This window comes from Cygnus atratus, chromosome 18, assembly GCF_013377495.2.
Source record: "Cygnus atratus isolate AKBS03 ecotype Queensland, Australia chromosome 18, CAtr_DNAZoo_HiC_assembly, whole genome shotgun sequence".
NCBI classification, from domain to species: domain Eukaryota; kingdom Metazoa; phylum Chordata; class Aves; order Anseriformes; family Anatidae; genus Cygnus; species Cygnus atratus.
In genome coordinates, this window is record NC_066379.1 from 6,437,773 (window position 1) to 6,463,692 (window position 25,920).

The window sequence follows — 25,920 nt, forward strand, 5'->3', positions numbered from 1 at the left end:
AGAGATATCACAGCCTCCAAAACCATTAAGACTAGAAAACACTGGTATCTCTACTAAGGAAGAAAAACTTAAAATTGCCAGTCAGGGTGAGAGGTGTCAGTCTTTGTTTTTCAATCTTGCTTGGCTAGCAAGCAAGTAGGGTGTTCCTTGTACTCATGAGCCCAAGTACTAGGACAGTAGCTTAGAAAAATCCATCGTGGTTTTGATCATATTCTTGACTGCTTGTCCAGTCTCCTCTCAGGACTTCTTGACAGCGGCTTCTCTGGGGCATTCAGGATCTCAGTGAAAATGCACTATTCCGAAGGATGTGCCACCTTGCTTTTTCTTACACACACAACTATTTATGTGCTGATCATGCAGTCTCTTTTTATGCAGCCTAATGTACCCATGCCCCATTCTGAGTCAACTCTTACTTGCTTACTTCCAAGACTAATCACTCTTGAATTAAAATGAGTGAAATTCATGCTATAAATATGGAGAGCAGGGTTGGGCCTTGTGTTAGAGCCACCCTTCCTGTCTCTATCAGCCTGCGTGTGCATCTCTGCTTATCACTTCTTTCTGTCTGGGTTTCCTCGTGCTTCACAGCTGGAACGGAGCTTCTTTTTGTGGAAACATACCCGTTCTTAATGTTGTATGCTCTGCTGATGGGGTTGGATCGAAGCAGACTTCCAAGGCAGAGCAAGCAGGGTCTCCCTTGACCTGGCACCGTACGTGGATGAAGTGCAGCCTTCCTGCTCAAGCAGCTGGACAGCATTCCCCAGAAAGGCTTTGGCCCTGTAAATAAATGACATCAATGTAGATTATTAATTGAGGTTCATGATACCTTTGAGGTTCTTAGACAGCAGATTCATATCCATGCTAAGCATTACTGTTACAAATTCTGTACATCGCTGCACGGTTACACCAGGCGTGTGTGCCTCAGGCACGTGCTCTTTTACATGGGAAACCACACCGACACGCGTCTCAGAGCCACATGCAGTACAAAATAACTTCCTTGTGCAGAGTTGTTTTCTTTTTGTTTCTTGTTTTAACTCATTTGCTATCTCTGGAGAAAGTGTCTGTTCTTCCCCTCAGCTCCTGGCAAATTGTAGCTTATTTTGTTCTGCTGGCCAGGTGAGACCTTTAATGTTCTGAGATGCTCTCTCTCAGCAGGGTGAGAAGAAGCATTTGGCTTCTGTGGAAGGATGGAGCCTCTTCTGGCTTAGCGGGCACAGAACCACAAAGGGAATGTCTCTGCTCAGCATTACTGGAGTGAGAATTTCAGCAACATTTTGAGAATCAGAGAGGAAAAAGGCCTGAAGTTGGGGTGTGTCACACAGGCTCTGACAATAGCTCCTGCCTCCCTGGAGATCATTATCAGCTTGTGAATATGCCCAACTCAAACAGCTCAAGCCATCTGTCTTCTAGACAAGAGGGAGTCTGCACGTAACAGAGACAACGTGATTGTCTCAAAGACAGGAATGCTTCCATTTGGTAGTCTCACATTAAAAGATGGCAAAGCCTAGTTGCAAGACCAATGCATCTGGTCCAGCCTATAGAAACCAGGCTCCATGTATACCTCTGCTCTTGGAAAATCTTGTTAGTAAGAAAACAGATAAAATAAAATTTCCCTTTAGTCACATACTAAAGGATGGAAAGTTGTCATACGCTGTTCTCTCCTTCCCGTTCCAAGGGAGGAGCCTGGAGGCCTGGGGATGGTGGCATAAGAATTTCTGCAAAGAACAACAAATCTGCATGCTGGAAATAGTCTATACTTTTTTGTCATAAATCTTGCCGGTGCCTCTTACAGCCTTGGACAAGAACCTCCTCAGGGACAATATACAAACACAGCCCAGGAAGGGCTGGGCTGGGCCAACAAGTGCAATGTTCTGCTCCCTGGCTGCTGTATCTTACGCTGAGCCAGCTCCGTTATTATTTTTTACATTGATTGGTGCAAGTTACATGACTGGAAATGTGGTAAAATTAGAACCAGCTTCCCAAACGCACCCTTAGAAACATGTATCCCTGTTTTACAGTCCTGCTGTGTGCTGAGGTGTGGGTTCTGTCTTTGGAGCCCAAAACCTGGTGAGCAGGTCAGCCCCGCGCACTGAAGGACGTGGGGGTGCTCCAGGCCCCATTGTGCCCGTCCTAGCAAGGAGAGCGCTCCTTCTCCTCCCCCAAACATGGGCATTATTTGTATTAGTGTTAATAATTCGTGCTCTTTGCTACATAACTGAGGTGAGTGACCTCCCTGGCCTTGCGGGCTGCATACCAGAACCAACACGTGACGCAGGGCCTGAAGACACCATCGCTGTTAGAGAGGCTGGGAAGGGGGATTCCAGGAAAAGGCCGTGAGCGGAAGGTGACGGCACGTTTCCAGAAGGTTCTCAGTTGTAGAAGGGGCCTGGTGAGCAGCCAGCTTGCACCAGAGCTGAGGGAAATGAGCTTTAGAGCCTCGCTGGTTCACCACTTCCTATAGTGAGGGTGTAGACCACCCAAAAACCCCCACGTTTGCACAGTTCTGCTGCTGCTCGTAGCATGTTCTCCCCACAGAGAGGATGAAGAGCGGCAAGCTGCCTTCCTGGGCCCTCTGCCCCAGATGAATTGTGGAGAACAGAGGCAGAGAAATCCCCAAGAGCAGGGCAGCGGGAGGCTTCCCTCGGGGTTGCCCCAGCGGGCTGCTCTGCTGGCTGACCCGACGGAGGGCTGGATGTGCAAAGTGCTCTTCCCACAGGCCGCAGCCGAGAGTGGGACCGGGTGCATGTTCAGCTTGCTCGGCCTGAGCCTGCCAGGGAAGTCGGGCTGATGAGATCCACGAAGCCCCTGGAAGCCCAGGGCCTCCCTGCTGGCTTCTCCCCGCGACCCAAGGCAGGGCCTGGGGTGAGATGGATCTGCTCCGTGGTGGGGGCAGCAGCAGGGAGGCGCGATCCCCTCCCCAATGCCTCGGCACCCGGGAGATGCTTTCTATTATGGAAAATGCCAGTGATATTAAAAAAGATTATATATATCCATAATACTTGAAGGCCTGTCACTGATTAAAATGGAAGGCAGAGGCCGGGAGAGTGGGGGTGGCACTGAAGCAATCGAGAGACATGACTTATTTTGTAATGTCATCTGATGCCTCCCTCTCTCCCCGAGCCAGGCTCTGGGAGCTGTTCAGAGCAGGGGAAGAATCTGCTCCAAATTTAGATCCGGGCAAAAATTTTGCCGAACTCAAATTGCAGCGGTGGCCTTGGGTACCAGAGAGGGAGCTGCATTGCTGGGGGGGGGGGGGGGGGGGCGGAGGTCAGCATCATTCGGAGGCGCTTCCAAGCCTGGGGATGGCTGGTTCCTGTCTAAAAATAAGGGGGGGAGGGAAAAAAAAAATCAAAAAAATATATATAAAAAAAAAAGCGAGCAGCGCCTGGCAGCCTGCCAGCGAGGGGCAGTGACTGAGCATTTAGAGCATCCCCGCCTCCCGCATGCGGCGGGGCAGGGGCTCGGCGCCGCATCCCCCCCGGGGTTAGCGCACCGGGGAGGGGGGGGGGTGGATTTAGGGTCTCGGGGCCGGGGGGAGACCCGCGTTAAGGGGCTGGAGGGGGCCGGGCCGGGGCTCGGTCGGCCCCGAAGGGGTTAAGGCGGGCAGCCGGGACCTGCCCAGCCTGCCCGGCAGCTCGGCGGCGCGCAGCAGGCAGCGGGAGGGCTGCGGCCGCCTCCTGCGCGCTCCCGCCGGTGCCGGCCCCCGTGCACGGTCCCGGTCCCGGTCCCGGCCCCCGTGCGCGGCGGGGCCCCGCCGCTCCGCCGAGGTAAGAGGGAGGAAGGGAGGGAGGAAGGTTCTGGACGGCCCCGAGCATCCGCAGGCGGTGCGGAGCGCAGGGGGGATACCGGGGGATGCGGCTCCGGGATGGGCCCGAATGGGGCTGGGGGGTACCGGGGGGTACCGGGGGCTGCCGGGGTCCCGCCGCTCACCGGGGGAGGGTCCCGGTCCCCGCCGGTCCCCCGGAGCCGCCGGTGCTGCCCGCCGGGGGGCTCTGCCTCCATTTCGGGCGCTGCTCCCTCCCAGCCCCGCACCTGATCGGGGACCCAGCGAGCCCCCCCGGGTGCCCCCGGCCCCTGTCCCCTCTGCCCGTGCCCCCTCCCGGTGCCCCCAGCCCCTCCTGCTCCCCCCTGACCCCGTTCCTGCCCCCCACCCGTGTGTCCTCCCGCCCCCCCCCATCCCCTCAGCCTCCGCAGTGCCCTGTGCCGGGACGCGGGCGATGGGGACCTGTCCCCAGCCCCCGGTGTCCTTCTCCCACCTGGCAGCCTCCAGCTCAAGGTCACTGCAGTAATTCCATATGAGCTGCCGGGCGCTGCCGCCTTATCTCCCGCGCAGCTTCTGTTTCACTGCCTTTATATTCCGGGGGGATACCGGGCTGGGTAAAAACCCGCTGCTTCCAACGCCGCTGGCAGCGCTCCAGCCAGGGCCGTGCTCCTCCACCCGCTGTCCCAACCCCTTTTCCCAGCTCTATCCACGCAGACTTCGCGGGAAGCCTGGTGAAATCCATCTGGGACCCATTCTCCGGCCAGGACGAGCGGTGCCAGAGCCGGTGGCATTGGGCTGGGGCTCTCCCGGACATAGGGACCCGCTAGGGACAGGAAGGGACAGCCCTCCCTGGAGGCCGATGGACGGGCACGCTGGTGTTTGCTGGGCCGGTGGCACCTTTGGAAAGCTGACTTTATCTTCCTGAGGGGTGGTGGTGGAAAGCAGAGCGCGGAGCCAAGTCCCGGAGGACTTTGCCACGCTGCTGCCCTCGTCCCGAAGGCGCTTCCGCGCCGGCGTCGCGGCCGCCTGAGCGAGACTCTCCTGGTGGGATCCAAAGGCCGTGCCGAGCAGCGGCGTTGCGAAAGGAAATCGATACAGGGAAGCGTCTGGGGAGAGAAACTTGGGCCGCCCGCGAGCGCGGCGGTGCCAGGCTGCTCTGACTCACGGGGACGTCGCCGGCGGAGCCACGGTGCCGCCGGCCCGCCGGAGCAGGAGGTGCCGGACCGGTTGCACGGGTTGCACGGGAGCATGGCGGGTGCTGTGCGTGGCTCGTGGGCACGTCGGCACGGCCCCGGCGTGGTTCTGTGTCGGCTGGGGAAGCGGCGTCCCGAGTTCGAGAGCCCAGTGCCGGCGGAGAGGCCGGCCGCGGCGCAGTGGCTGTGGCGCAGGGAGGTGCTGGCTTCGTGAGCTGGGTGTTGGGATGGGCACCGGTAATCGCCGGCCGCGCTCGTGGCTGGGCAGGGGAGATAGGCCTGTGCCCGGCAGCCTTATCGCGGAGCGGGGAAGCGTTGCCGGTGAGTTTTGGGGTGGGAGCTCTGTGAGGAGCTCAGCTCCCAGCCCGGCTGTGGGGAGCTCCAGCCTGCTTCCAGCCTCTGCCTCTTGGCTTTGCTGATCCCCCGATACAATGAGGGTAGTGGTGTTTGACCACCCTGTAGGTGAGACTGGCATGGAGCAGGGCACAGAGTTGTGATGGGGTCACAAGAAAACGGGGCAACGACAAGCCACGTGGTTTTGCTGGTGAAGGATGGGCACTTCCCAGCAGGAAGGGACGGGGCAGCTCCCGGCCCTGCCAGCCCTGGCTGGTGGCACGGCAGGGACCCGTGGTGACAAGCAGCAGCGGCAGGGTGCCCGCGGGTGCCTCGTGGCCACCCCACAGGAAGGGGATGCGGGTGCAGGTCAGCTGGGAGCCTCGTGGGCGCATTTCAACAGCGGCCACCCGTGCACAGGGTAGGCTTGGGCAGGATCTGGGGATTTTGCAGGGGGTTTTGTGTTACCCGCCCTGTCTGCTGGCCTGGCACCGGGATAGCCCCCTGGTTTAGCAACCAGGATAGCCCCCTGATTTAGCAACCCCACAGCAGCACGTGTTTCCATCCCAGAAGCAAAATCACCAAGTTTGCTCAGCAAAACCGTCAGGGCAGGCTCTGAGTCACACCAGGCCTTTATTTTCACCCAATGTGTCCTGGCGGTGCTGGGAGCCTCAGGGGGTGCAGGGGAGCCCCCCTGGGCCGCTGCAGGGGGCTGGGGCCCGGAGGCAGCCTGGGGCTGGAGGAAGGAGCTGCCATTTTCAGGTGGGTGCTCGTAGCAGCAGAAGCGCCTGGTAAAAGCTCATCCGAATGTTGCTGAATCTGAAGCCAAATCTCTTGGCAGCTCTGCAGTGCTAGGTATCGGTTTTCTGTAGGATATTTTTTCCACCCTGAGCATCCTGCATCCCTCTTGCTTTTGGTGAACGTTAGATGCGGTGGCGAGGGGCCTTTCCACCTTGAGAAGCATCCTCGGTGCCGGCTGAGGGCTTTGGGATGGGCCTCTGGTGAGCCGGGGCTGGTGCTGAGGTCTCTGTGTCCCTGTTCCCCGGTGCAGGTGCCGGTGAGGCCGTGAGCGCCCGTCCCTTCCCTGCCGCGAGCGCCCGCCGCCGGCGGGCCCCGGGCAGCGCGCAGCCATGACGACCTCGGCCCTGCGCCGGCAGGTGAAGAACATCGTGCACAACTACTCAGAGGCGGAGATCAAGGTGCGGGAGGCCACCTCCAACGACCCCTGGGGGCCTCCCAGCTCCCTGATGTCGGAGATCGCGGACCTCACCTTCAACACGGTGGCCTTCGCCGAGGTCATGGGCATGATCTGGCGGCGGCTGAACGACAGCGGCAAGAACTGGCGCCACGTGTACAAAGCCCTCACCCTGCTGGACTACCTCATCAAAACCGGCTCCGAGAAGGTGACCCACCAGTGCCGGGAGAACCTCTACACCATCCAGACGCTGAAGGACTTCCAGTACGTGGACCGCGACGGCAAGGACCAGGGCATCAACATCCGGGAGAAGGTGAAGCAGGTGATGGCGCTGCTCAAGGACGAGGAGCGGCTGAAGCAGGAGCGGGCGCACGCGCTGCAGACCAAGGAGCGCATGGCCCTTGAGGGCATGGGCAGCGGCAGCCACCAGGCCGCCTACGGCCGCCGCACTTCGCCCTACGGCGACGACTACGGCCGGACGCGGGGCTCGCCCTCCTCCTTTAACTGTGAGTGCTCATGGCGGGGAGGAGGAGGGAGCTGTGTGCGGTTTGAGGTGGGTACTGTGTGAGGTTCACTGCGCCCACCCGCTGCTCCCCCTCCGCTTTTTGGGGTGGTGGTGGTGATGCTTGGCTGCGGCGTGCAGCTCGTTGGTGGTTGTAAGCGTTAATTTGGGGGTATGGCCCTTGGGGAGACCACCTCTGGAGCTGTGGATGGGGTCGGGGGGGCTGCTTGGACGGGTGGCTGATCTCCCTGAAGTCCCAACGCTGCTCCTTCACCTCTTCTTCTTTTCTCTCCCAGCATCGTCCTCATCCCCACGGTTCGCCTCTGACCTGGAGCAAGCGAGGCCACAGACGACGGGCGAGGAGGAGCTGCAGCTGCAGCTCGCCCTGGCCATGAGTCGGGAGGAGGCTGAGAAGGTAGGGCTGTGGGGCTGGGGTCTGCCCCGTGCCCAGGCTTATCTGTGGGGGCTCGGCCCCTGTGGAGGACGGTGGGTATGGGGCTGCCCGAGGGCTGTGCACAGATCCGCAACCGCACCGGGCTGCTCGCGCTGTGCCTGCATCCCAGTCACCGGCAGGCAGCGGGGGCACCGGCTGTCTGTGCCGCCCGTCCTCATGCCAGCAGGGACAGCGCCATGGCTGAGACACCAAACCTAGCTGCCCTCATCCACCAAGGTCTTCTGGTCCCCCGTCCCGTTTCTCTCGCCTTCGTCGGGAGGCGATACGTCCCGCTGCGCTGCCCTTTGCTTGGGGCACGGCTGCCTCCGCCTGCGGCCGCTCCTTTCCAACTGGCGGAGCCGAGGGGGGATGTGGGCAGCAAACGAGCCCCAGCCCCAGCTGTGCAGCCTCCCCCAGCGCTGTCCCCTCTCCTACCTGCCCCTTTTCTTTGGGGACGGCTTATTTGCACACCGGCCGAGATTGCCGCTGGCTGGCACAGCCCGTGCGGGGACGGCCGGGCATGCCAAGGACGTGGGCAGTGTCCTTGGGGGGCTGGCACCCAGCATCGCGTCCTCGGTCCTGCCGGGGCAGGGGACACGCTTCACAGGCAGTGCTCGCCACTGCCCGCCTTCCCCTGCCTGGTGGCTCTTTTGGAGGCTGAACAGCATGTGTGTATCCCTATTTTAGTCCTGGAAATGCAGTATTTATAGCTTCCACTCGCTGCTGCGATGAGCTCTGTAGGAACATGCTCTCGAAAGCGCTGCCTCTCAGAGCCCCCCTGGGCTGTGCACATGCAGACACGCTCGCACACGCGTGCACAGCCGTGCACATGCACACCCCCACCGGCGTCCCCGTTCCCAGCCCTGGATGAGCATCGTGGGGCGGCGATCAGGGCTGCCGTGGTGGTGTGCGGATGGTCCCTCTCCAAAAGTGCCTCGGGTCTGAGTGTCCGTACCCCAGAGGAGGGGACGGGACGGACTCCGGAGCTCAGGCTGCTCAGGGACCGGAGAGCTGGGGTCCGCAGCAAGCCTATGGGCATGCTGCGCAGGTAGGCGAGGGGCTGCTGGATGCTGGTGGCAAGGACGGTGACCACCGAGCTGCTCGGCAAGCTGAGGCCGAGCTGAAATTTCACCCGATTTCCTCTGTTGGCAGAAGCCACTTCCTCCACTTTCCAGTACAGACGAAGAAAGGCAATTGCAGCTAGCGCTCGCGCTGAGCAAAGAGGAGCACGAGAAGGTACCTGTGCCCCGCAGCCCCAGGCGCTCCTCTCTCTTGCACTTGGGCTTCTCTCTGCCTCCTGCGGCCGCCGGCCTCGCTGCCGGCCCTGCTCCTGCGCCCGCTTCGCTTTCGCTCCTGCGGGGATGTTCGCTGCGTGCTCTCCCGGCGGGCTCGGCCCCGGAGGAGCTACCTCTGCTCGGATGCTGGGACTTTTTGGGGATGCGGTGGCAGCTCCTGCGCTGGGTCTGTCTCCTGGAGGAGGTGTCTGCTGGGGGGCCCCGGCCCGCTCACGGCCCCGTCCCTTGTCCCTGCAGGAGGTGAGGGCTTGGCAAGGGGAGAACTCCCTGCTGCAGAGAGCCTTGGAAGAGACTGCCCAGGGTGGGGAGGAAGAGGAGGAAGAGGATAAGATGAAGAAAAGCCAGGTGAAGGACCAGGGCCCTGGATGGCCACACATGCAGCCTAGAGCTCCCGAGTGATGCTGTGGCCCTGGACTGGGCTCTCAGGTCTACGTTGTGCTTCCCTTACGCCTTTATTCCCTTTCTGTTTGCAGTCCTCTATCCTGGAGCTGGCAGATATATTCGGGCCGGTGCCAGCCCCCTCCAGCCACACGTCTGTCGACCCATGGGATGTGCCAGGTAGGGGCTGCTCCAGGTCTGCCACAGCTCGGGGCAGCGGCACAGACCTCTCCCCGGCCTCTGTCCCTGCCCAGTTCCCACCCGTTCAGCAATAAGGACCTTTGGCTTCTCCTCCCACCACTGCCCTGTCCTCTGCACGCCTGGGTGGCGATGCTGGTGGGAAGCCACGGTTCCTAGGCGCGTCCCTAACATTCGGCATCCCTCTGCCCCCCACCCCGTTCCCCTCATCTCCTTTCAGATGTGAAACCCAAAGCGGAGCCGGTAGCCTGGACCGGCACGACAGACCCCTGGGTGCCAGTGCCGGCCGGCAGCGGGGAGCCCCTGCCCCAGGCAAGCGCCTCGTCCCAGCAAACCCCCGCCGGGCCCTGGGATTTCCACCCCGCCACCGCCGATCCGTGGGGGAAGGCACCTGCCCCTTCTGGCTTCTCTCCTGGGGACCCCTGGGGGACAACGTCCCCTCCTGCCCAGGGCTCCGGTGCTGTGCCGGCGACTGACCCTTGGGCTGCTGTGGCTGAGCCACCTCCTAACCCCGGTAAGCGGCTCGGGCGGGGATTTGGTTTTGCTGGGGATCGTGCACGGCGCTGGCTGGTGCTGCTGTCCTGGGAGTGGGTGTCCCGGGAGCCCCTTGTCCCACAGCCAGCTCCGTGAGCACCTCCTGCAGGACTTCCACTCGCTCCTTGGCGTGCCGAAGACTTCAGGGTACCTTTAAGCTCTATCTCTGCCCGCAATAGTCAGGCTGCTTTAATTAACACGGCACAGTTAACGGAGCCCTCCCATGGGAGTGGGTGGCAGCCTCAGCAGCGCTCCCGCAGTGGGGTGGTGCCCCCCCCACCCCCCCGATACCTGTTGGCTTTGCTCCCCCCCCGAAACTCCCCTTTGTGCCCACCGAGACAGGACGGTTGCTGTTCGCACCTGCCACGTTGCAGGTGGGGAGCTGTTTATAGGAAAAACGTGGGTTTCAGAGCTCGGTGCTGCTCTCGGTTCCTCCTTGGTTGTTTCCTCCCACCTCACGGCAGTCCTGTTTCCACTGCCCCAAATGCACAGGGAGTTGCCCTAACTTCTGGTCCCTAAGGGGGTGAGAGCAGAATCAGCCCTGGGTGCAAGCACTGGTCGTTAATACGGTCTCCTCGTGCTGCTTCCATCCTGGCCGCCCTGTCCCCGCTGCCTTGGCTAGCACTGCCTGCTCGCAACTGAGCTCCTGCTCTGGCCCATCCCAGTCTCCGTGGGCCGGTGGGCGCTGCCGACCCCAGCCCCGCAGCCCCCGTTGCACGCCTGCACGTCTCCCACCCCTCGCCTTCCCGCTCGCCCCCCTCCTCGAGTCTCACCTCTTCACCCCAGCTGCAGGGGGGGACGCTTTCGACCTGTTTGCAAAACCTCCCGAGGCGGCTGAGCAGCCGGAGCCGGAGCATTCACAGCCGCCCTCCTCGGCCAAGTCCAGCAGCCCCGCGGGTAAGCGCCGGGGACATGGGCAGGGGCCGATTTGAACAGGCGGGGACGTTCCTCCGTCCCTGCCTCTGGCGGGGAGGCTGCTCCGTGGCCAGCCAGGAGCTGCTCCTGCATCTGTGCATGGCTCCTTGCTGGCGTGGCCAAAGCTCGTCCCCACGTGCAGCCACCCGTGCCGTGGCCTTCGGGTGCCCCGCAGCCCAGGGGGTAGCACCGGTCCCTGTGGGCACCCACGTCCCCGATCCCTGCTGCCTCCCGTGGTGCTGCAGCCTCAGCCCTGCTGCAGAGAGGCTGCAATCTGGCAAGATGTGCTCCTAAATGCCCCAGGAGGGGATGAGGGCACAACATCACGTCACTGTCGGCATCCCACGGGTGACTCATGCATCTCGTCTCCCCTGCCCCAGAGCTGGACCTCTTCGGAGACCTGTTCCCCAGCACCAAGCAGGACGGGGCGAAGAGCTTTGACCTCACCAACCTGGCAGACTCCCTGGCCGAGTCCTGCAAGGAGCGGAAGGACTGTAAAACCCCCGAGGCCTTCCTTGGCCCCGCCGCCTCCTCCCTGGTCAACCTGGACTCCCTGGTCGCGCCGCCGCAGGCAGCCAAGACGCGCAACCCTTTCCTCTCGGGTAGGTCCCGGGGTGCCGGGGCCGTGCTGCTGCTCCTGGGGTCCCCAAAGGGCTGGGTGGGAGAGGGGTGCTCGGGGTGAAGGATGAAGAGGAGGAGGGTGTGGGGACATGCAGCCACCTTGACGCATCCCCTTGTCTCCTTGCAGGTCTCAGCACGCCGTCCCCCACCAACCCCTTCAGCCTCGCCGAGCAGCCCAAGCCCACGCTCAACCAGATGCGGACCAGCTCGCCCGTGCCCGGCCTGCCCGCGGGCCTCCCTGTCAACGCCATGACCTACAGCGCCTCGCTGCCGCTGCCGCTCAGCAGCGTCCCCGCCGCCCTCCCCGCCTCCGCCAGTGCCTTCCCCCAGGCCGGCGCCGGGCCCTTCCCCGAGCTCCCCAGCACCCTGCCGCAGCCCTTACTGCCGCTGAGCGGACCCCCAGCCCCCCCGGCCTCACAGGGGGGCCTCAACCCCTTCCTCTGAAGGCTCTGGACCAGCAGCACGTGTAGGCTCTCGCCCCTTCCCCGGCTGTTACGGCCCCCCGGCATTTCCTCCTGCAGAGACCCTTAGGGCAGCCGGGTCACTCGCCGCAGCGGAGGACGCCTCGCGCCAGGGGGCATGGGCAGCCAGCATGGAACCCGCAAGAGGAGCCCGGCCTCATGGGGTGACCCCCGCAGCCACCAGCGGAGGGGCCATCGCAAGGGCTTCGTTTTTGAGGCCCCGCGCATCGGGCGGGGGTCCCAGTGCCAGCACTGCGCTCTCGCTCCCTTTTGTCGCGGCGCTTGCATGGAGCCCCCGGGGCTGCCGGCTGCGCTACGGGACGGTCCCGGGGCCAGGGAGGATTTGGAGCTTTCCCCTTTCTGCTCCTTTTTCCCTTGAAATGTGCCCCCCCCCGCCTCAATCTCATCCCCCCAAATGCTTCACGCTCTCCCCGCTCTCCTGGATGCCGCTGCTCCGCTTGGCCCCATGGCCCTGCTCTCCTGTCACCTGTATTATTTGCCAGCCGGGGGTGCCCTGGCCCCGCACCCCCTGTATGCTCAGCGGACTTTGAGCCCCCCCCAAAATCTCTGGAGCCCCCCCCCAGAGCCTCGAGCAGAGCCTGGACCGGGACCTCCCGACCCCAGCAGCCGCTGCCTGGGGTTGGGGTGCGGAGGCGGGTGGTGCTCGAGGGGTGTCAAGGGGATGTTAGGGGTGGGCCAAGGGGGGGGGTCTGGGGAAATCCTGGGGGGGTCCAGGGGGTGTCGGGGGTGGGGGGGTGGCAGGCGTAATCGCTTCGGTGCGGGCGTTAGCACCCGCTGCACGGTACCGGGGGCTCTGCGGCTGTACCTAGGACCCCGTGAAGCGACCGTACGACAATAAAATTCTCCACCGAGCTCTGCCGTGTCGCCTCCTTACACCGGGAGGGAGGTTCGGGGGTGGGGATGGGGGGTGTGAAACCCCCCACCGCGGCTCCCCACACAGCCCCGGGGCCTTCTTTGTGGGCTCGGCCCCGGAGCAGGGCCAGACCCCGCCCGCCCAGCCGGGCCCGCCCCCGCCGCCATGTTCGCGGCGCCGCTGCGCCGGGCCCGCAGGTACCGGGGGGGGCACCGGGACCGGGGTCGGGCCCCTCGGGCACCGGCGTGGCCCTACTGGGACGGGGGGGCGGTAGCTGCGGCCGCGGCACCCCCCTGTGTGCCCCCAAGTGCTTCCCGTCCCTGCTGAGCGCTCTGCGTTGCCCTAAACCTGCCCTGTGCCGCGGACACTCCTCCCTTTGCATTCCCCTAAATTTCCCCTAAATGCTGCGTGTACCCCCTGCAGCCCCCTAAGTCCTCCCGCACCGTTTGCATTCCCCTAAATCCTCCCCGCATATCTGCACTCCCTGCGTTCCCCTAAATCCTGCCTGCACCCTCCGCACCGCTCCTGCGTTCCCCTAAATCCTCCCCATGTCCCTGTAGCCCTGCACCGCCCCGCATCCCTCCTGCATCCCTCCCTTGCATGACTCTGCATCCCTCCTGCTCCCCCTTCCTGCACCCCACTTGCAGCCCCCCACCCCCGAATCCTGGTGCCCCCAGCACCAGCAGGGTCTCACGGGTCCCCTCCTGTCCCCCCGTGCCACCTGGCTGCACCCCACCACTGGGTGCTGGGGGTGCAAGGGGGGGGACAGAGCCACAGCAGAACGTGGGGGGCGTTGGGGACACCCTTGAGGGGCTTCTGCCCAAATGCTGAGGGTTGGGAGCGTGCTGGGGATGTGTCACCCCACACCGGGGGCACCCAGGTGGCCGGGGGCGTCACGGCTCTCCCCAGGGGTGAGAGGGGAGCGAGCGGGGCCGTGCGTTACCGAGCGTCCTGTCCCGTCCCGTCCCATCCTGCAGGTCGGTGTTTCTGACGGGCAGCATCGCCATGGCCACGGCAGGGAGAGCCAGGCCGCCCGGCCCCCCGCGTTACACCAACCGCCTGATTAACGAGAAGTCCCCCTACCTCCTGCAGCATGCCCACAACCCAGTGGACTGGTAAGAGTGCCTCTCGCCTCCCCGCCCCGTCCTCCGTCTGCGGAGGCCGATGTGCCTGGGGTGACCGTGCCGCTGCTTCTCAGGAAGCTTCAGAGTTGACCACGAGCCCCAGCGGCTCTGCCCCCGCCGCTTCCTTCTTGTCTCCCCTCCACAGGTACCCGTGGGGTCAGGAGGCCTTTGATAAAGCGAAGAAAGAAAACAAGCTGATATTTCTATCAGGTAAGCAGAAACAAGGCACGTTTAACACCCCTGAAGGAGTAGATAAGCCAGGCTGTGTGCGGGTAGTGGTGCAGGTGAGGATGCTGGGCGCTGATTCTCCTCCAGCGAGAGATGGCCCCGTGCTTTCCTGGCCCTGGCTGTAGGGAGGCTGCATCCAGGGACCTCTTGGCCACCTTAGTCCTCAACAAGCACTCGAGGCCCATGCTTGCAGGAGGCCTTTCTGCTGCAGCAATTTGTGGGGGCACGCAGCAGCCTGGCTCGTCTCTGAATGACCCCCCCAGCACCTCCTGCTCAATGTGTGGGGCCTCGCCTGAGCTGGAGAGCTTGTTTGCAGTGGGCTACTCCACCTGCCACTGGTGCCACGTGATGGAGGAGGAGTCCTTCCAGAACAAGGAGATCGGTGCGATTATGAATGAGAACTTCGTGTGCATAAAGGTGGATCGTGAGGAGCGGCCAGACGTGGACAAAGTGTACATGACCTTCGTGCAGGTAGGAGAGGCACGGGCAGGCTCTGCCCTTCTCTCTTTGAGGCTCATAGTCCTGCTCCAGAAGGACCAGCGTGGGGTGGGCTGAACCTCTCGTGGGGTCTTTGCACACCCCGATGCCCCCTTCAGGCTACCAGCGGTGGAGGCGGGTGGCCGATGAGCGTCTGGCTGACTCCGGACCTCAAGCCCTTCGCAGGGGGGACGTACTTCCCTCCTGAAGACAGCGCTCGCCGCGTTGGCTTTCGGACTCTGCTGCTCCGCGTCGCAGAGCAGGTACGGGGCAGGCAGTGCTCAGGCAAAGGGGGAGCGGAGAGATCGCTCTGGGGGTGCCGGAGGGAAGAGGCATGAGAAGCAGTGGCACAAAGAGGGTGTCAGAGCCGTGGCTGGGCTGAGGGTGGGTTTGGGCTGGCCTGGGGAGGGCACCGAGAACTGAAGGTGCAGTTTGGGGCAGTGCAGGAAGCAGAAAGAAAGGCAAAAAATGGAAGCGCCAATTTCTTCCTGCATCGCAGTGGAGGCAGAACAAAGACACCCTGCTGGAGAGCAGCCAGAAGATCCTGGAAGCTCTGCTAGCCATGTCCCAGATCCGCGTGCAGGGCCAGCAGTCACCCCCGCCATCCGAGAAGGTGATGGCCACCTGCTTCCAGCAGCTCTCCAACTCCTATGACGAGGACTACGGCGGCTTCTCCGAGTCCCCCAAGTTCCCCACCCCAGGTCAGTCCAGCCTCTGCAGCTGAGCCCTGCCGGGGGGCAGAGCCCAGCCCGCAGCCTCCCGCTCTGTCCCTGTGTTGCAGTGAACCTGAATTTCCTCTTCACGTACTGGGCCCTGCACCGAGCAACCCCAGAAGGGGCGCGGGCACTGCAGATGGCTCTGCATACCCTCAAGATGATGGCTCACGGGGGCATTCATGACCACATCGGGCAGGTAGGAGGAAAGCCCTGGGGATAAACCCCAGGAATGCCCAGGAGGTGGGCAGTGGGGACGCATCCGCTTGGTCTTTGCAGGGGTTCCACCGCTACTCCACCGACCAGCACTGGCACGTCCCTCACTTCGAGAAGATGCTGTATGACCAGGGGCAGCTGGCGGCCGCCTACAGCAGGGCCTTCCAGGTGCGACCACCGTGCCCCTCTGTGGGGTGCGCTCAGCACCCCGAGTTCAGGCTGCGGCTGGTTGGGCTGGGGCGTGAGCAGCTTCAAGGCTGGTGCCCAGACATCGCCCATCTGGGCGCTCCTGTCTTCCCCTTTATTCACTGCTCTTCATCCAGATGGGAACGCTGTACGAGCCCCTGATAGTTTAGCCCCTGGGGAAAGGAAACTCCTTTCTGGCTGGTCTCTGCAAGAGTCAGCAACCACGCCCTGCTGCTCTGACCGTGGTGTAAATCCAGGGCTGCTACCCGGTGCCTGTGATCCCTATCAGAGATCTTACCCCGAATCCCCCCTGTGTTTAACATCCCTGCACTTTCAGATGTGTCTCTCCCCTTTGCCAGCTCTTTACATCGGGGCTGTGACATCTTGCTGTGTCTCTTTCCTCCCCCTGCCCGTTGTGGCGTTGCGGAGCACCATCCACCTCATCTCTCCCGCAGATCTCCGGCGATGAATTCTTCGCCCATGTTGCCGGGGACATTCTGCTCTACGTCTCGCGGGACTTGGGCGACCAGGTAGGTGCTTCCCCGAGCTGGACCAAGCGAAGGGGGTCGCTCACCCTGTCTGGAACGTGGTGGAGTGCTGCAGATCAGGGGTGTCGTACCAGCAGCTGGGACATCTCTGCTGCTTTTTCCCCAGGCTGGAGGTTTTTACAGCGCAGAAGATGCAGATTCCTACCCGACCACCACATCCAGCGAGAAGCGAGAGGGAGCTTTCTGCGTGTGGGCGGCCGATGAAATCCGGGCTCTCCTCCCCGACCCGGTCGAGGGGGCTGCCGAGGGGACAACCCTGGGAGATGTCTTCATGCACCACTACGGGGTAAAGGAGGACGGCAACGTGAGCCCCATGCAGGTGAGGGAGAGCCAAGGCCTGCCCGGTACCGTGAGCATCGGTGCGCACGGAGGACGTCAGAGCTGCCCGAGGCACGCGGGTCCAACCCTCCTCAGCCAGGAGGTGTTCCTAGAACGGGGCTCTCCTTGCAGGACCCCCACCAGGAGCTGAAGGGCAAGAACGTCCTCATTGTCCGGTCCTCCCCGGAGCTGACGGCCGCCCGCTTTGGGCTGGAGCAGGGCCGGCTCAGCACCCTGCTGCAGGAGAGCCAGCGCAGGCTGCAGGCAGCCCGGGCGCAGCGGCCGCGGCCCCACTTAGACACCAAGATGTTGGCCTCGTGGAACGGTGAGCGGGGTGCCCGGGGGGCTGCAGCCCCACGCACGTGGCGTTGCTGCACGTTTGGGATGTTGGTTTGGTTTGGGTTTGGTTTTTTTTGTTCATCTTCCCCTGTTGCCAGCAGAGAGCAGCAAAACTCTTTGCGTGGCGCAGCCTGCTCGGCTGGGCTGCGAGGGGACGGAGCTGGGGGCTCAGGACCCAGGTCCATGCCCACTGCTGCGTCAGCAGGGTGAGCACAGGTCGCTGTCTGTCTGTCCGAGCGTCCTGCAGTGGGCAATCAATAACTGCAAGGTCACAGCTCCTGGGTCTGGAGCCTGAGCTGGAGTTACAGCGTGGAGCCAAGTGCTGCAGGCAGGAAGACTCTCTTAAGCCCAGTTTCTGCCCACAAGCTAAGGCTTAGCCCTTGCCGGCCTTGCAGTGCTCCTCCTTTCCCTTCGGAGATAGCGAGTGACTTTCCCTCTGGTTTGAAGCGAGTGGAAGAGCTGCCGACCTGCCTCTGGCCTGCCTTGGATGTCAGGGGGATGAGCTTCACGCTGAGCGTCATTTAAAGGAAAATGAGTGGCACCCGCTGCTCCCTGGTGCCGCAGCCCCTCTGAGCCTGTCCCTGTGCCCACGCAGGACTGATGATCTCGGGCTTTGCCCAGGCTGGGGCGGCCCTGGCCAGGCAGGAGTACGTGAGCCGGGCAGTGCAGGCGGCCGGCTTTCTGCGCAGGCACCTCTTCGACCCGGCCAGCGGGAGGCTGCTGCGGAGCTGCTACCGGGGCGAGGACAACGCGGTGGAGCAGAGGTGAGCAGTGGTGCAGAGTGTGTCACCCAGCCCACGGGTTTAAGGTCAAATCCTTTGCATTCCTCATCTGCGGAGCTGATAGGAGCCTTCCCGTGCTGCTGCTGGACCCGCACTCAGCCAGGGCTGAGCCATGCGGTGCCTTGGTGGTGACGGGCTGAGCCTGGGAGGGAACCAAGCAAGGTGGCATCTCCTCACGCAACCCCCACATCACAGGTGCCGGTGGGGAGGGCTCTGCCCTGCTGGACCCGCAGGGTTGGAGGCCCTGATGTCCTTCCCCACTTGCCGTTGCAGTGCTGTCCCCATTCAGGGGTTCCTGGAGGATTACGTCTTCGTCATCCAGGCTCTCTTTGACCTGTACGAAGCCTCCCTGGACCAGAGCTGGCTGGAGTGGGCCGTGCAGCTCCAGCACACGCAGGACAAGCTCTTCTGGGACCCCAAGGGCTTTGCGTATTTCTCCAGCGAGGCTGGCGACTCCTCTCTGCTCCTCCGCCTGAAGGACGGTGAGCTCGGGGACGCACCCGTGCCCTGCATGCCCTGGGGAGGGCAGGGGCGATGCCCGGCGTCGGGCTGACGGCGCTGCCGTGCCTCCCGCAGACCAGGACGGAGCAGAGCCCAACGCCAACTCCGTCACTGTCACCAACCTGCTCCGAGCAGCCTGTTACTCCGGCCACACCGAGTGGGTGGAAAAGGCCGGGCAGATCTTGGCTGCCTTCTCCGAGAGGCTGCAGAAGATCCCGTTAGCCCTGCCAGAGATGGCCCGGGCCACCGCCGTATTCCACCACACCCTCAAACAGGTAGGGCCGGGGCTGCTGAGCTGCCCTCCTTTGGCAGGCTGTGCTGTGGGGCCACCAGAGCCTGCTGGGACCGAACGTCTGCCATCTGTGCTGTCTCTGGACAGGTGGTGATCTGCGGGGACCCCCACGGAGAAGACACGAAAGAGATGCTTCGCTGCGTGCACTCTGTCTTCAGCCCCAACAAGGTAGTGAAACCAGCCATGTCCTCGTCCTGCCCGTGCTCCCCGCAGCCACTGCAACCTCGTCCTCTCCCCGGCGCACTGCAGCATCCGTCCTCCTCCTCCTCCACCCTGCCTCCCTCCTGGGGACCTCCCCTCCCGTCCTGCTGGTGGCAGGGGCACGGCTGTGCCCTGCATGGCTCTCCCAGGGCTGAGAGGTGGCAGGGGATGAGGGGCAGCACTCATGGCACTGCTGGGTCAGCTCCATCTGCGCCCGGCATGGTGCCGGGGGCTGAGCCGCAGCATCGGGCTGGCAATGGGGCCAGAGTCCCAGTTTTTGTAACCCAGCCAGGGAGAACTGGGGTGGGCTGAGCTCCCAGCAGCGCTTCCCTCGCCTGTCCTCGCATCAGCACAGCTCGTGGAGGCTGTCCTTCTGGGGACGCCCAGGGGCGTTTAGTGGTGGTGTTGGAGGACACGGTGCAGTGACTGGAGCCCGCTCTGTGGGGACGCAGCACCTGGTCCTTCCCGCACTGTCACCGTCCAGCTCCCCTGCAGCGCTCCCTCGCTCCCCGTGCTGCATGCGAGCCCTCCTCCCGCTTTATTCCTCTCCCTTTGAAGGATTACAGCGAGTGACCCAGTTTGCAGGCACGGAGAGCACCGCGCTGGTAGCGGGAGCCCGGTGGTGCTGCAGACACCGCACTGCCTTCCTGCAGCCGCTGCTGCCCATCCGAGCGGGCTCCTGGTGGGGGGCACCCGGCTTTGGGGGCTCGAGCAGAGCCAGGAGCTCAGCAGCACCCTCGCTAGGGCTGCGGCTGGAGGCTGGGCGCAGGCAGGATGGGGTCCAGCAGGAGCAGCCTGGCTGCTGCCTGATGGGGTTGGCTGGAAAAAGGGCTTTTCCTTCTTGCTCGTGAGCGCGGCAGGAAGAGCTGTGCCGGGTGCAGCCCCAGAGGGCTCACGTCTCTGCTTCCTGGTGTGCAAATGTATGGGAGTTACAGGGCCTGAGCTCATCCTCCAGCCCGCCTCCGCCCTGCTCGTTCCCGCAGCGCGGTGCCTGCGCTGCTCAGCCCGGCTCTGGCAGAGGAGATGTCACCGGCCCGCGCCCATCGTGGTGACAGCTGCTGCTCCCTGCCGTCACCGCGGCTGGGCCAGGGGTCCGCTCTCCTCAGTGTCAGCCGCGTGCGATGGAGGCTGACAGGGAGACACAGGGAGACGGCGCCGCGGAGCCGGGCTCCCCCCGCAGCTGTGGTGCTGGGACTCGCGCGGTGCCACGTTCGCTGCCCAGGGCCAGCTTGGGCTCCAGCAGTGGGTCGCAGCTCGTCACCTCCCGAACAGAAAGAACGGGGTTGGACCCGGTGATGTGCCGAGGTCCCTTCCAACCCCTGCAATTCTGTCAACAGGGAGAAGGGCGTTGGGGCTGGCGGCTCAGCACCAACGTGGGTGCCTCCTGCCGCCCATCCCTCCTCGGTGCGCTGGGCAGGAGGCACAGCCGCTCCTTTTCCCCATCCTCATCCTCTCCCTTCCTCCCTCCTTCCCCACCCAGCAGCGGGAGCAGCCCTGAGTCACCGCCCTGGGGACGCGGCTGCTTTGGGAATCGGGGCTGCGGAGACGTCAGCGCCGCGTCCCCGCCGCCCCCGCTCCCCGCTGCCGGCAGGGCGCTGGGGGCCAGCCTCGGCGGCGGGAACACAAACAATTAATTAGGTCGCTCCAGTAATTAATTCCTTACAAACCTCACATTGAAAGCCTCGCCGTAATGAGAAGCCGATGATAAAACGGCATTGAGGGCGCCGGAGTCGGTACATTTAAACCAGCACCCGCGGGTGGAGGAGCCCGGGCCCGGAGGCGGCTGCCGCGGGGATGCAGCGGTGCTGGCAGTGGTGCTGCCGGAGCTGAGGACCCGGCTCAGTTCCCCGTGACACTTCCAGGGCCATCAGCGTGGCCAGATGCCACCCACCCCTTCGCTGGCACCTCCCTGGCTGCGTTTGCCCCGTGGGGCCGGGGTGCTGGCAGCAGGATGGGGCCAGGCAGGCTGGATCCCGCTCCTGGTTGAGATCTCTGCCCTGTTAATGGTCTTTAGGGTAATTATGAAGGATCCCATTATCTCCTCAGCCGCGGCGTGCGAGCTCCCTGGCTCGCCTTTATCCCGGCCCCGCAAGAGGACCTTAGGGAGCTTGTGAGAAAAATGAATAATGAATTTCAGATTGGACGTGAATTGGTAATTAATCACTGCTGGAATTAATTCCAGACAAAGGCGAGGAGGGCAGGGAGAGCGGGCTGAGCCGGCGCTGGGGCAGGGCAGGGGCTGAGGGGAGACGTGGGGTGCGTGGGACGGGACGGGCGAGCTGGGGACACGGTGACCGCCTGGGGACACGGGGTAGGGGCAGCCCGTGCCAGGCACGGGGGTGGCTGTGGGGGCAGGAGGGGGATGTTGGCTATCTGCAGCCCTTGGTGGAGGGCTGAGCGCCTTGGTGCTGGGACAGGGCACTGCTCGGTGCCAGGCTGCTGCTTCCAGAGCCCCTGCAGGGACCGCGTTTGCTCGCCCCTTGCGTCCCCGTGCTGGGGCCAGGCTCCCGGCCAGCTCCCGGCCTTTCCCGTTATTAGACCGCAAGGCCTGAGGCTTTAACAAATGTTTTCCTATTCAGCAAAAGCTAATTATCCTGGCAGCCCCGCCGCTGCTCCTGCCTGGTGCTACCGCGGCAGCTGGGAGAGCCCCCAGCCCAGCGCTGGCCGGTGTCTGAGTTTTTGGGAAGCAGCTGGGGGGCAGGAGGAGCCGGGCTGCGGGGTGGGACGGGGCGATGCTGCCGCTGGTGCCTGACCCCAGGACAGCTCCCCCAGCCTCGTGCTTCATCCCTGGCTGCCCACATCCCCATCGCCCCCCCTCAGAGCTGCTGGGGGGCTGTGGCCCAGGGGGGACACCCGGGCTGCACCCATGGGGATGTGGCCACAGCACAGGTCCCTTGGCTTTGTCCCCGTCTTTGGGTGAGCACAGGGGGTTCTGTGGGGAGGGGGGCACCAGCTGGCTGCTGCGGGCTGCGCCCCCCCAGCTCTCCCCTTCCTTCTCCGCCAGGTGCTGATGCTGGCAGACGGGGACAGCGCCGGGTTCCTCTACCGCCAGTTGCCTTTCCTTTCGTCCCTGGAGAGGAAGGACGGGAAAGCCACCGCCTACCTCTGCAGCAACTTCGCCTGCTCCCTGCCCGTCACCTCGCCCCAGGAGCTGCGGGGGCTGCTCTGCCAATGAGCCCCCCCACCCCGGCACCGTTTTTGCCAGCAGGAGGGTGAGAAGGAGCTGGATGGACACCGGGCTGGGACCTGGGAATGTGTTTGGGGGGGGGACACCCATCAGAAAGTCACGCTGGGCACGAGCTGGGGGGCTCCTGGCCATGGCTCAGCCCCTCCTGGCAAGCGTCGGGACCCAGGGGGACAGACCACGGCCAGCCTGGGTGCAAAGCAGGAGCTGCTGCGGGTGGGAGCACAAAATGCAGCCCCTGCCACGGGGAGCAGATGTGCTGCCAGCTGGGGCAGCCCCTGGTACCTCGGGGGGCTCAGCCCCGGCTCCCCAGCACCCCAAACCTCCTGGGTGCTTGGGGGGGCTGCAAGGCCCCGCCGGTGCCCACCTCCCCTGCACCCGCGCTTGCCAAGTCTTGTAGAGGGAAAAGAAAGCAAGTGAAATACAAATCCCGGTGTTAGCGCGGGAGTCAGATGCGAAAACTATTAGGGTTCCTATAGCAACCCGGGGTAACATTTTCAAAAGCACCTGGATGGCTTCGGAGTCGAGTGCTTTTGGAAGTGTTACCCGTGAAGACAGCTGCGGTGTTTTTCCATTACCGAGCAGCCCGTGACACACAGAACTTAATGTATAGCGCCTGCAAAAAGCTGCCCGTTCCCACAGCTGAGGGAAATTTGCGCCGAGAGCAAGCCGAAGCACTTCCAAACCCGAGTCCCGCCCGGGCTTTGCCGAGGACGGAGACCTCCCCAGGGCTCATTTTCTAGCAGGGGGCTGGAGGGTGCAGGGGGGTGAGGTGGGTCGGGCAGGGCTGCGTTTTGGGGATGCGGGGGCTGCCCCCATCCTGGCACCTGCTTCTGCTTGCGGAAGGCCAGTGCCAGCCGAAGAAATAACCCGCAACGGGCCTTTAGGGCAGCGTTAGCAAAAAGGGAGGTCTGCTCTGAGCTTTCCCAGCAAAGCCGAGGCTGGACCGAGGGTCCCATCCGTGCCCCCGGGGGCTGCCCGCATCCTGCTGATGGGGCCCTGCTGGGCTGGCGCTGCCCCCTGCTCGCCCCCCCCCCCCTCCTTTGAAGGGATTTTGGGAGATGGCAAGAGCCGGTGGTTGCCTTCGGAGCTTTCCAGTGGGTCGTGCCAGGGTTCGGGGTACCCGGCCAGGAGAAACGCCTTTGAAGTCAGAGAGGAATTTCGCACCTCATCTCGTGAACACTTTCTGTGCTTGTGGAAGGGGAGTTCTCCCCCCCACCCCTTTGTTTTAAGAACTGAAGTGTTTCTGGAAACCCAGACGAAAATCGCTGGCTTTAGCAGACGGCTGGTTGTGTGCTGCTTTTTTGGGTTTGGGGGATTTTTTTTTTTTGGGGGGGGTGATTGTTTTTCAACTTGGCGCCTTTGCTGTGGGGTTGATGTGACGTCCTGGAGCGACGCTTCCCATCCTCACGAGCCCTTGGAGCAGGTCGGTGCCACATTTGTGCCAGGAGGGCATCGCCGAGAGCCGGGGAGCCCAGGGCTCGGGGCTGGGGTGACCAAGGAGCCGTGTGGGTGCCCGCCAGACCCCAGGGTGCGGGCACGGGGTGCCTTCATCCCGCACCCTCCTGCTGGTTCTCGCGTCTCCGTAAGCAGCCACTGGGCAAAAATGCGCTGCGAAGGGTCTGTCAGGATTAATCGGGCTGACCAGTCAGGAAATAAATAAAAAGCGAGGTTCTCTGTGACAAACAAACGCTGTTGTGGCACTTGGTCGTGGGGCGCTGCCCTGCGTTTGGTGACAGACACGGGGGGGCTGGCGGGGGTCTCGCCCTGGGGCCGCGCCAGGGAGGCTCGGGGGGCAGGAGGCAGCACCCCTCACTGCCCCCTCTTCTATCCAGCTGCAGAGCTGTCCGAAAAAAATAAAAAAGCCACCACAAACTGCACTGAACAGCCCCCGTGTGTTGCTTTTTCCCCACAAACACTTGGTTTTGTTATTAGGCTGCTCAGGAGGGAGCGGGGGCACCAGCGAGATGGGGGGGAGCAGGGATTCTCTTTCTTTTTGTTTTATTTATTTTTTTAAACCTTATCATCTGCACCTCTCTCCCTCTGCCAGGGGCACACAGCAGCGCATCCCATCTCTCCAGCAGCCACCAGTGCTCCAGGGGCTGAAGCCCCTCGCACCCCACTGGGGTCCCCATGGATGCAGCCACCTCCGTGCCCCAGTGTGTGTGCTCCCCATCCCCCTCCCGCACCCCCGAGGCCGCCCTCACTGTTTTAATGAGGCTTTCCCCCTAATTAATGTTCCCCAGCATGGTGCCATCGGTGGCTGGTTCAGGGTCTCCCCGCTTTTATTCCTGCAGTGCTGTGACGCTGACAGCCATGGAAGCTGTTTGCCATTTGTGATGGTTCATCTGTGGGTGGAGGGGGTGAGGAGGGTGTTGTGGGGCCCCATCGGGCACCAATTGGGACTCTTCCCACCCCAAAAAATTCCTGCAGGGCCGTGCGTGGGTGCTGCCCGCCTCCCCTGCTTCCAGCCCCTCCGAGGAGAGGAAAACCAGCGAGGTTTCTGCTCCCTGCATGGGCACCCGATTGCTTCACGCCTGAGCGCCCCATTGCTGCATGCATGGGTGGGCAATTAGGCAACACCTGAGCACCCAATTAAGCAACACCCGAGCACCCGATCAGCTCATGCCCGAGCAGCCAATTAGCCCGTGCATCCCTGCGATTTTGGGCATAAATGGGCAAGTTTTGGTAGCTGGGGGCTGCAGCGGTGCTGGTGTGGAGGTTGAGAAGCGCTGGTGCTGTGCTGGAGTGATGGAATTGCCCCTTTGTGCCCCAAAACGTTAGAGGAGCCCCTGGCAGCTCAGTGCAGGTAGATGTAAGGAAGGGCTGGGGGTGGGAGACGTGGGGCTGGAGCCCCACACATGCAAGGAACCGCTCCGTGCTGGGGCTGGCCCCCCTCGCTCCCCCTTCGCACCCCACCCAGATGTTCGTGCCATCCAGCTCGAGTGACGCCAACGTTTGTGAAAAGCAGAATTTGCAGCCGAAGCTGTCAAACACTTGCTCAGTTGTTGGTGGTTTGTTTTTTTTAAGCCGACTTTCCACGTGAGCGGGTGCCAGGGAGCTGGGGGCAGCGCGGGAGGGATGGAGCGGCTCTGCCCTCGCCTGCGGGTCGGGGTCAGGATGGTGCTGGGAGCAGCTCCTGCCTGGGAGCACTGCACCGATGTCACTGCTTTATCCCAGGACCCTCAGCCTCGAGGGGTCTTTCTGGAAAGCAAGCAAGGGGTGGCTCGAGGAGCCCCCCCAGAGCCCCTGGGGCAGGGGGAGCTGGCGCTCGGCCACCCACACGCAGCCAGGATCAGGCAATAGACACTTGGCCTCGGCACGGCTATTAATCCTCCACTAATACGGTTTTGGTATTTACTGACCACAGCAACTATTGCATTAAATCTAAATTAAATGTGCGTTTTGGAGGCTTTGCAGAAGCCAGAGGAGGACATTTGCAGAGGGCAGTGTCCGTGCCGGGGAGGGGGGCTCCCGGAATACAGCGGGATGGAGCCTGCTGCGGGACATGGGGTTTGGTTTCCCCAGCCTGCTCCATCCCCACCACCCGCGAATCTGGGACGGGCTCGCTGCGATTATCTCCAGATTAAAGGCAGCTAATTTGGTTTGTGCTAGAGGCCGCGTCGGGTCGATGCGTTGGGGCGAAGCACACACACGAGGACTCGCTCGGCTCTCCGCACAGCTCAAGGCAGGCTGCGCAGCCCGGCGGGGGGCTCCCCAGGGGCTGTGGCGAGGTGGAGATGCGGGAGCTGGCAGCAAACGATCCCAGCGGCCGTGCACAGCAGGAACGGGATGCAGCAAACCCTCGTTGGGTTTTTGCAGCTCAGCAGCCTGCGGGCTGCTGTGACAGGCGCGAGCTGCGGCTCCGCGGGACTCGAGGCTTTGACAGCCGGCCCCCGCGCGTGCCGGCACTCACCCCCGCGCTTTCCGGGGACGTCACGGCCACGAGGAAACCGCTCAGAGCCATGTGGTCCCCTGCAGCCGTCCCCTACCGGAGTATATAAAACTGGGAAAAGGCAGCCAGCCTGGGGAGCTCCCGTGGTGGCCGGCCGGGGCTCAGTCCCTCTCCCTTTTGGTCCCCTCTGGCAGGGCAGCGCGGCAGGAGGCAGGGTCCTTTTT

The 25,920-nt window shown here is 63.2% G+C and overlaps 2 protein-coding genes across 2 annotated transcripts; both read left to right on the forward strand.

Annotated features, from left to right (window-relative positions):
* Positions 1-6,416: 6,416 nt before the first annotated feature.
* EPN3 (epsin 3) lies at positions 6,417-11,801 on the forward strand. The gene is made up of 9 exons (XM_035558916.1): positions 6,417-6,987; positions 7,280-7,398; positions 8,569-8,652; positions 8,949-9,056; positions 9,185-9,269; positions 9,508-9,801; positions 10,608-10,718; positions 11,117-11,338; positions 11,485-11,801. The coding sequence occupies exons 1-9, from the start codon at positions 6,417-6,419 to the stop codon at positions 11,799-11,801; spliced, it is 1,911 nt and encodes a 636-aa protein (XP_035414809.1).
* A 1,044-nt stretch (positions 11,802-12,845) lies between these two features.
* Positions 12,846-23,684, forward strand: SPATA20 (spermatogenesis associated 20). The gene is made up of 16 exons (XM_035558920.2): positions 12,846-12,889; positions 13,670-13,807; positions 13,962-14,026; positions 14,361-14,515; positions 14,641-14,784; positions 15,021-15,222; positions 15,303-15,433; positions 15,514-15,618; positions 16,092-16,166; positions 16,291-16,503; positions 16,635-16,827; positions 17,437-17,605; positions 17,897-18,105; positions 18,200-18,399; positions 18,504-18,584; positions 21,622-23,684. Exons 1-16 carry the CDS (start codon positions 12,858-12,860, stop codon positions 21,790-21,792), a joined length of 2,283 nt encoding a protein of 760 aa, XP_035414813.2. The 5' UTR covers positions 12,846-12,857; the 3' UTR covers positions 21,793-23,684.
* Positions 23,685-25,920: the final 2,236 nt, after the last annotated feature.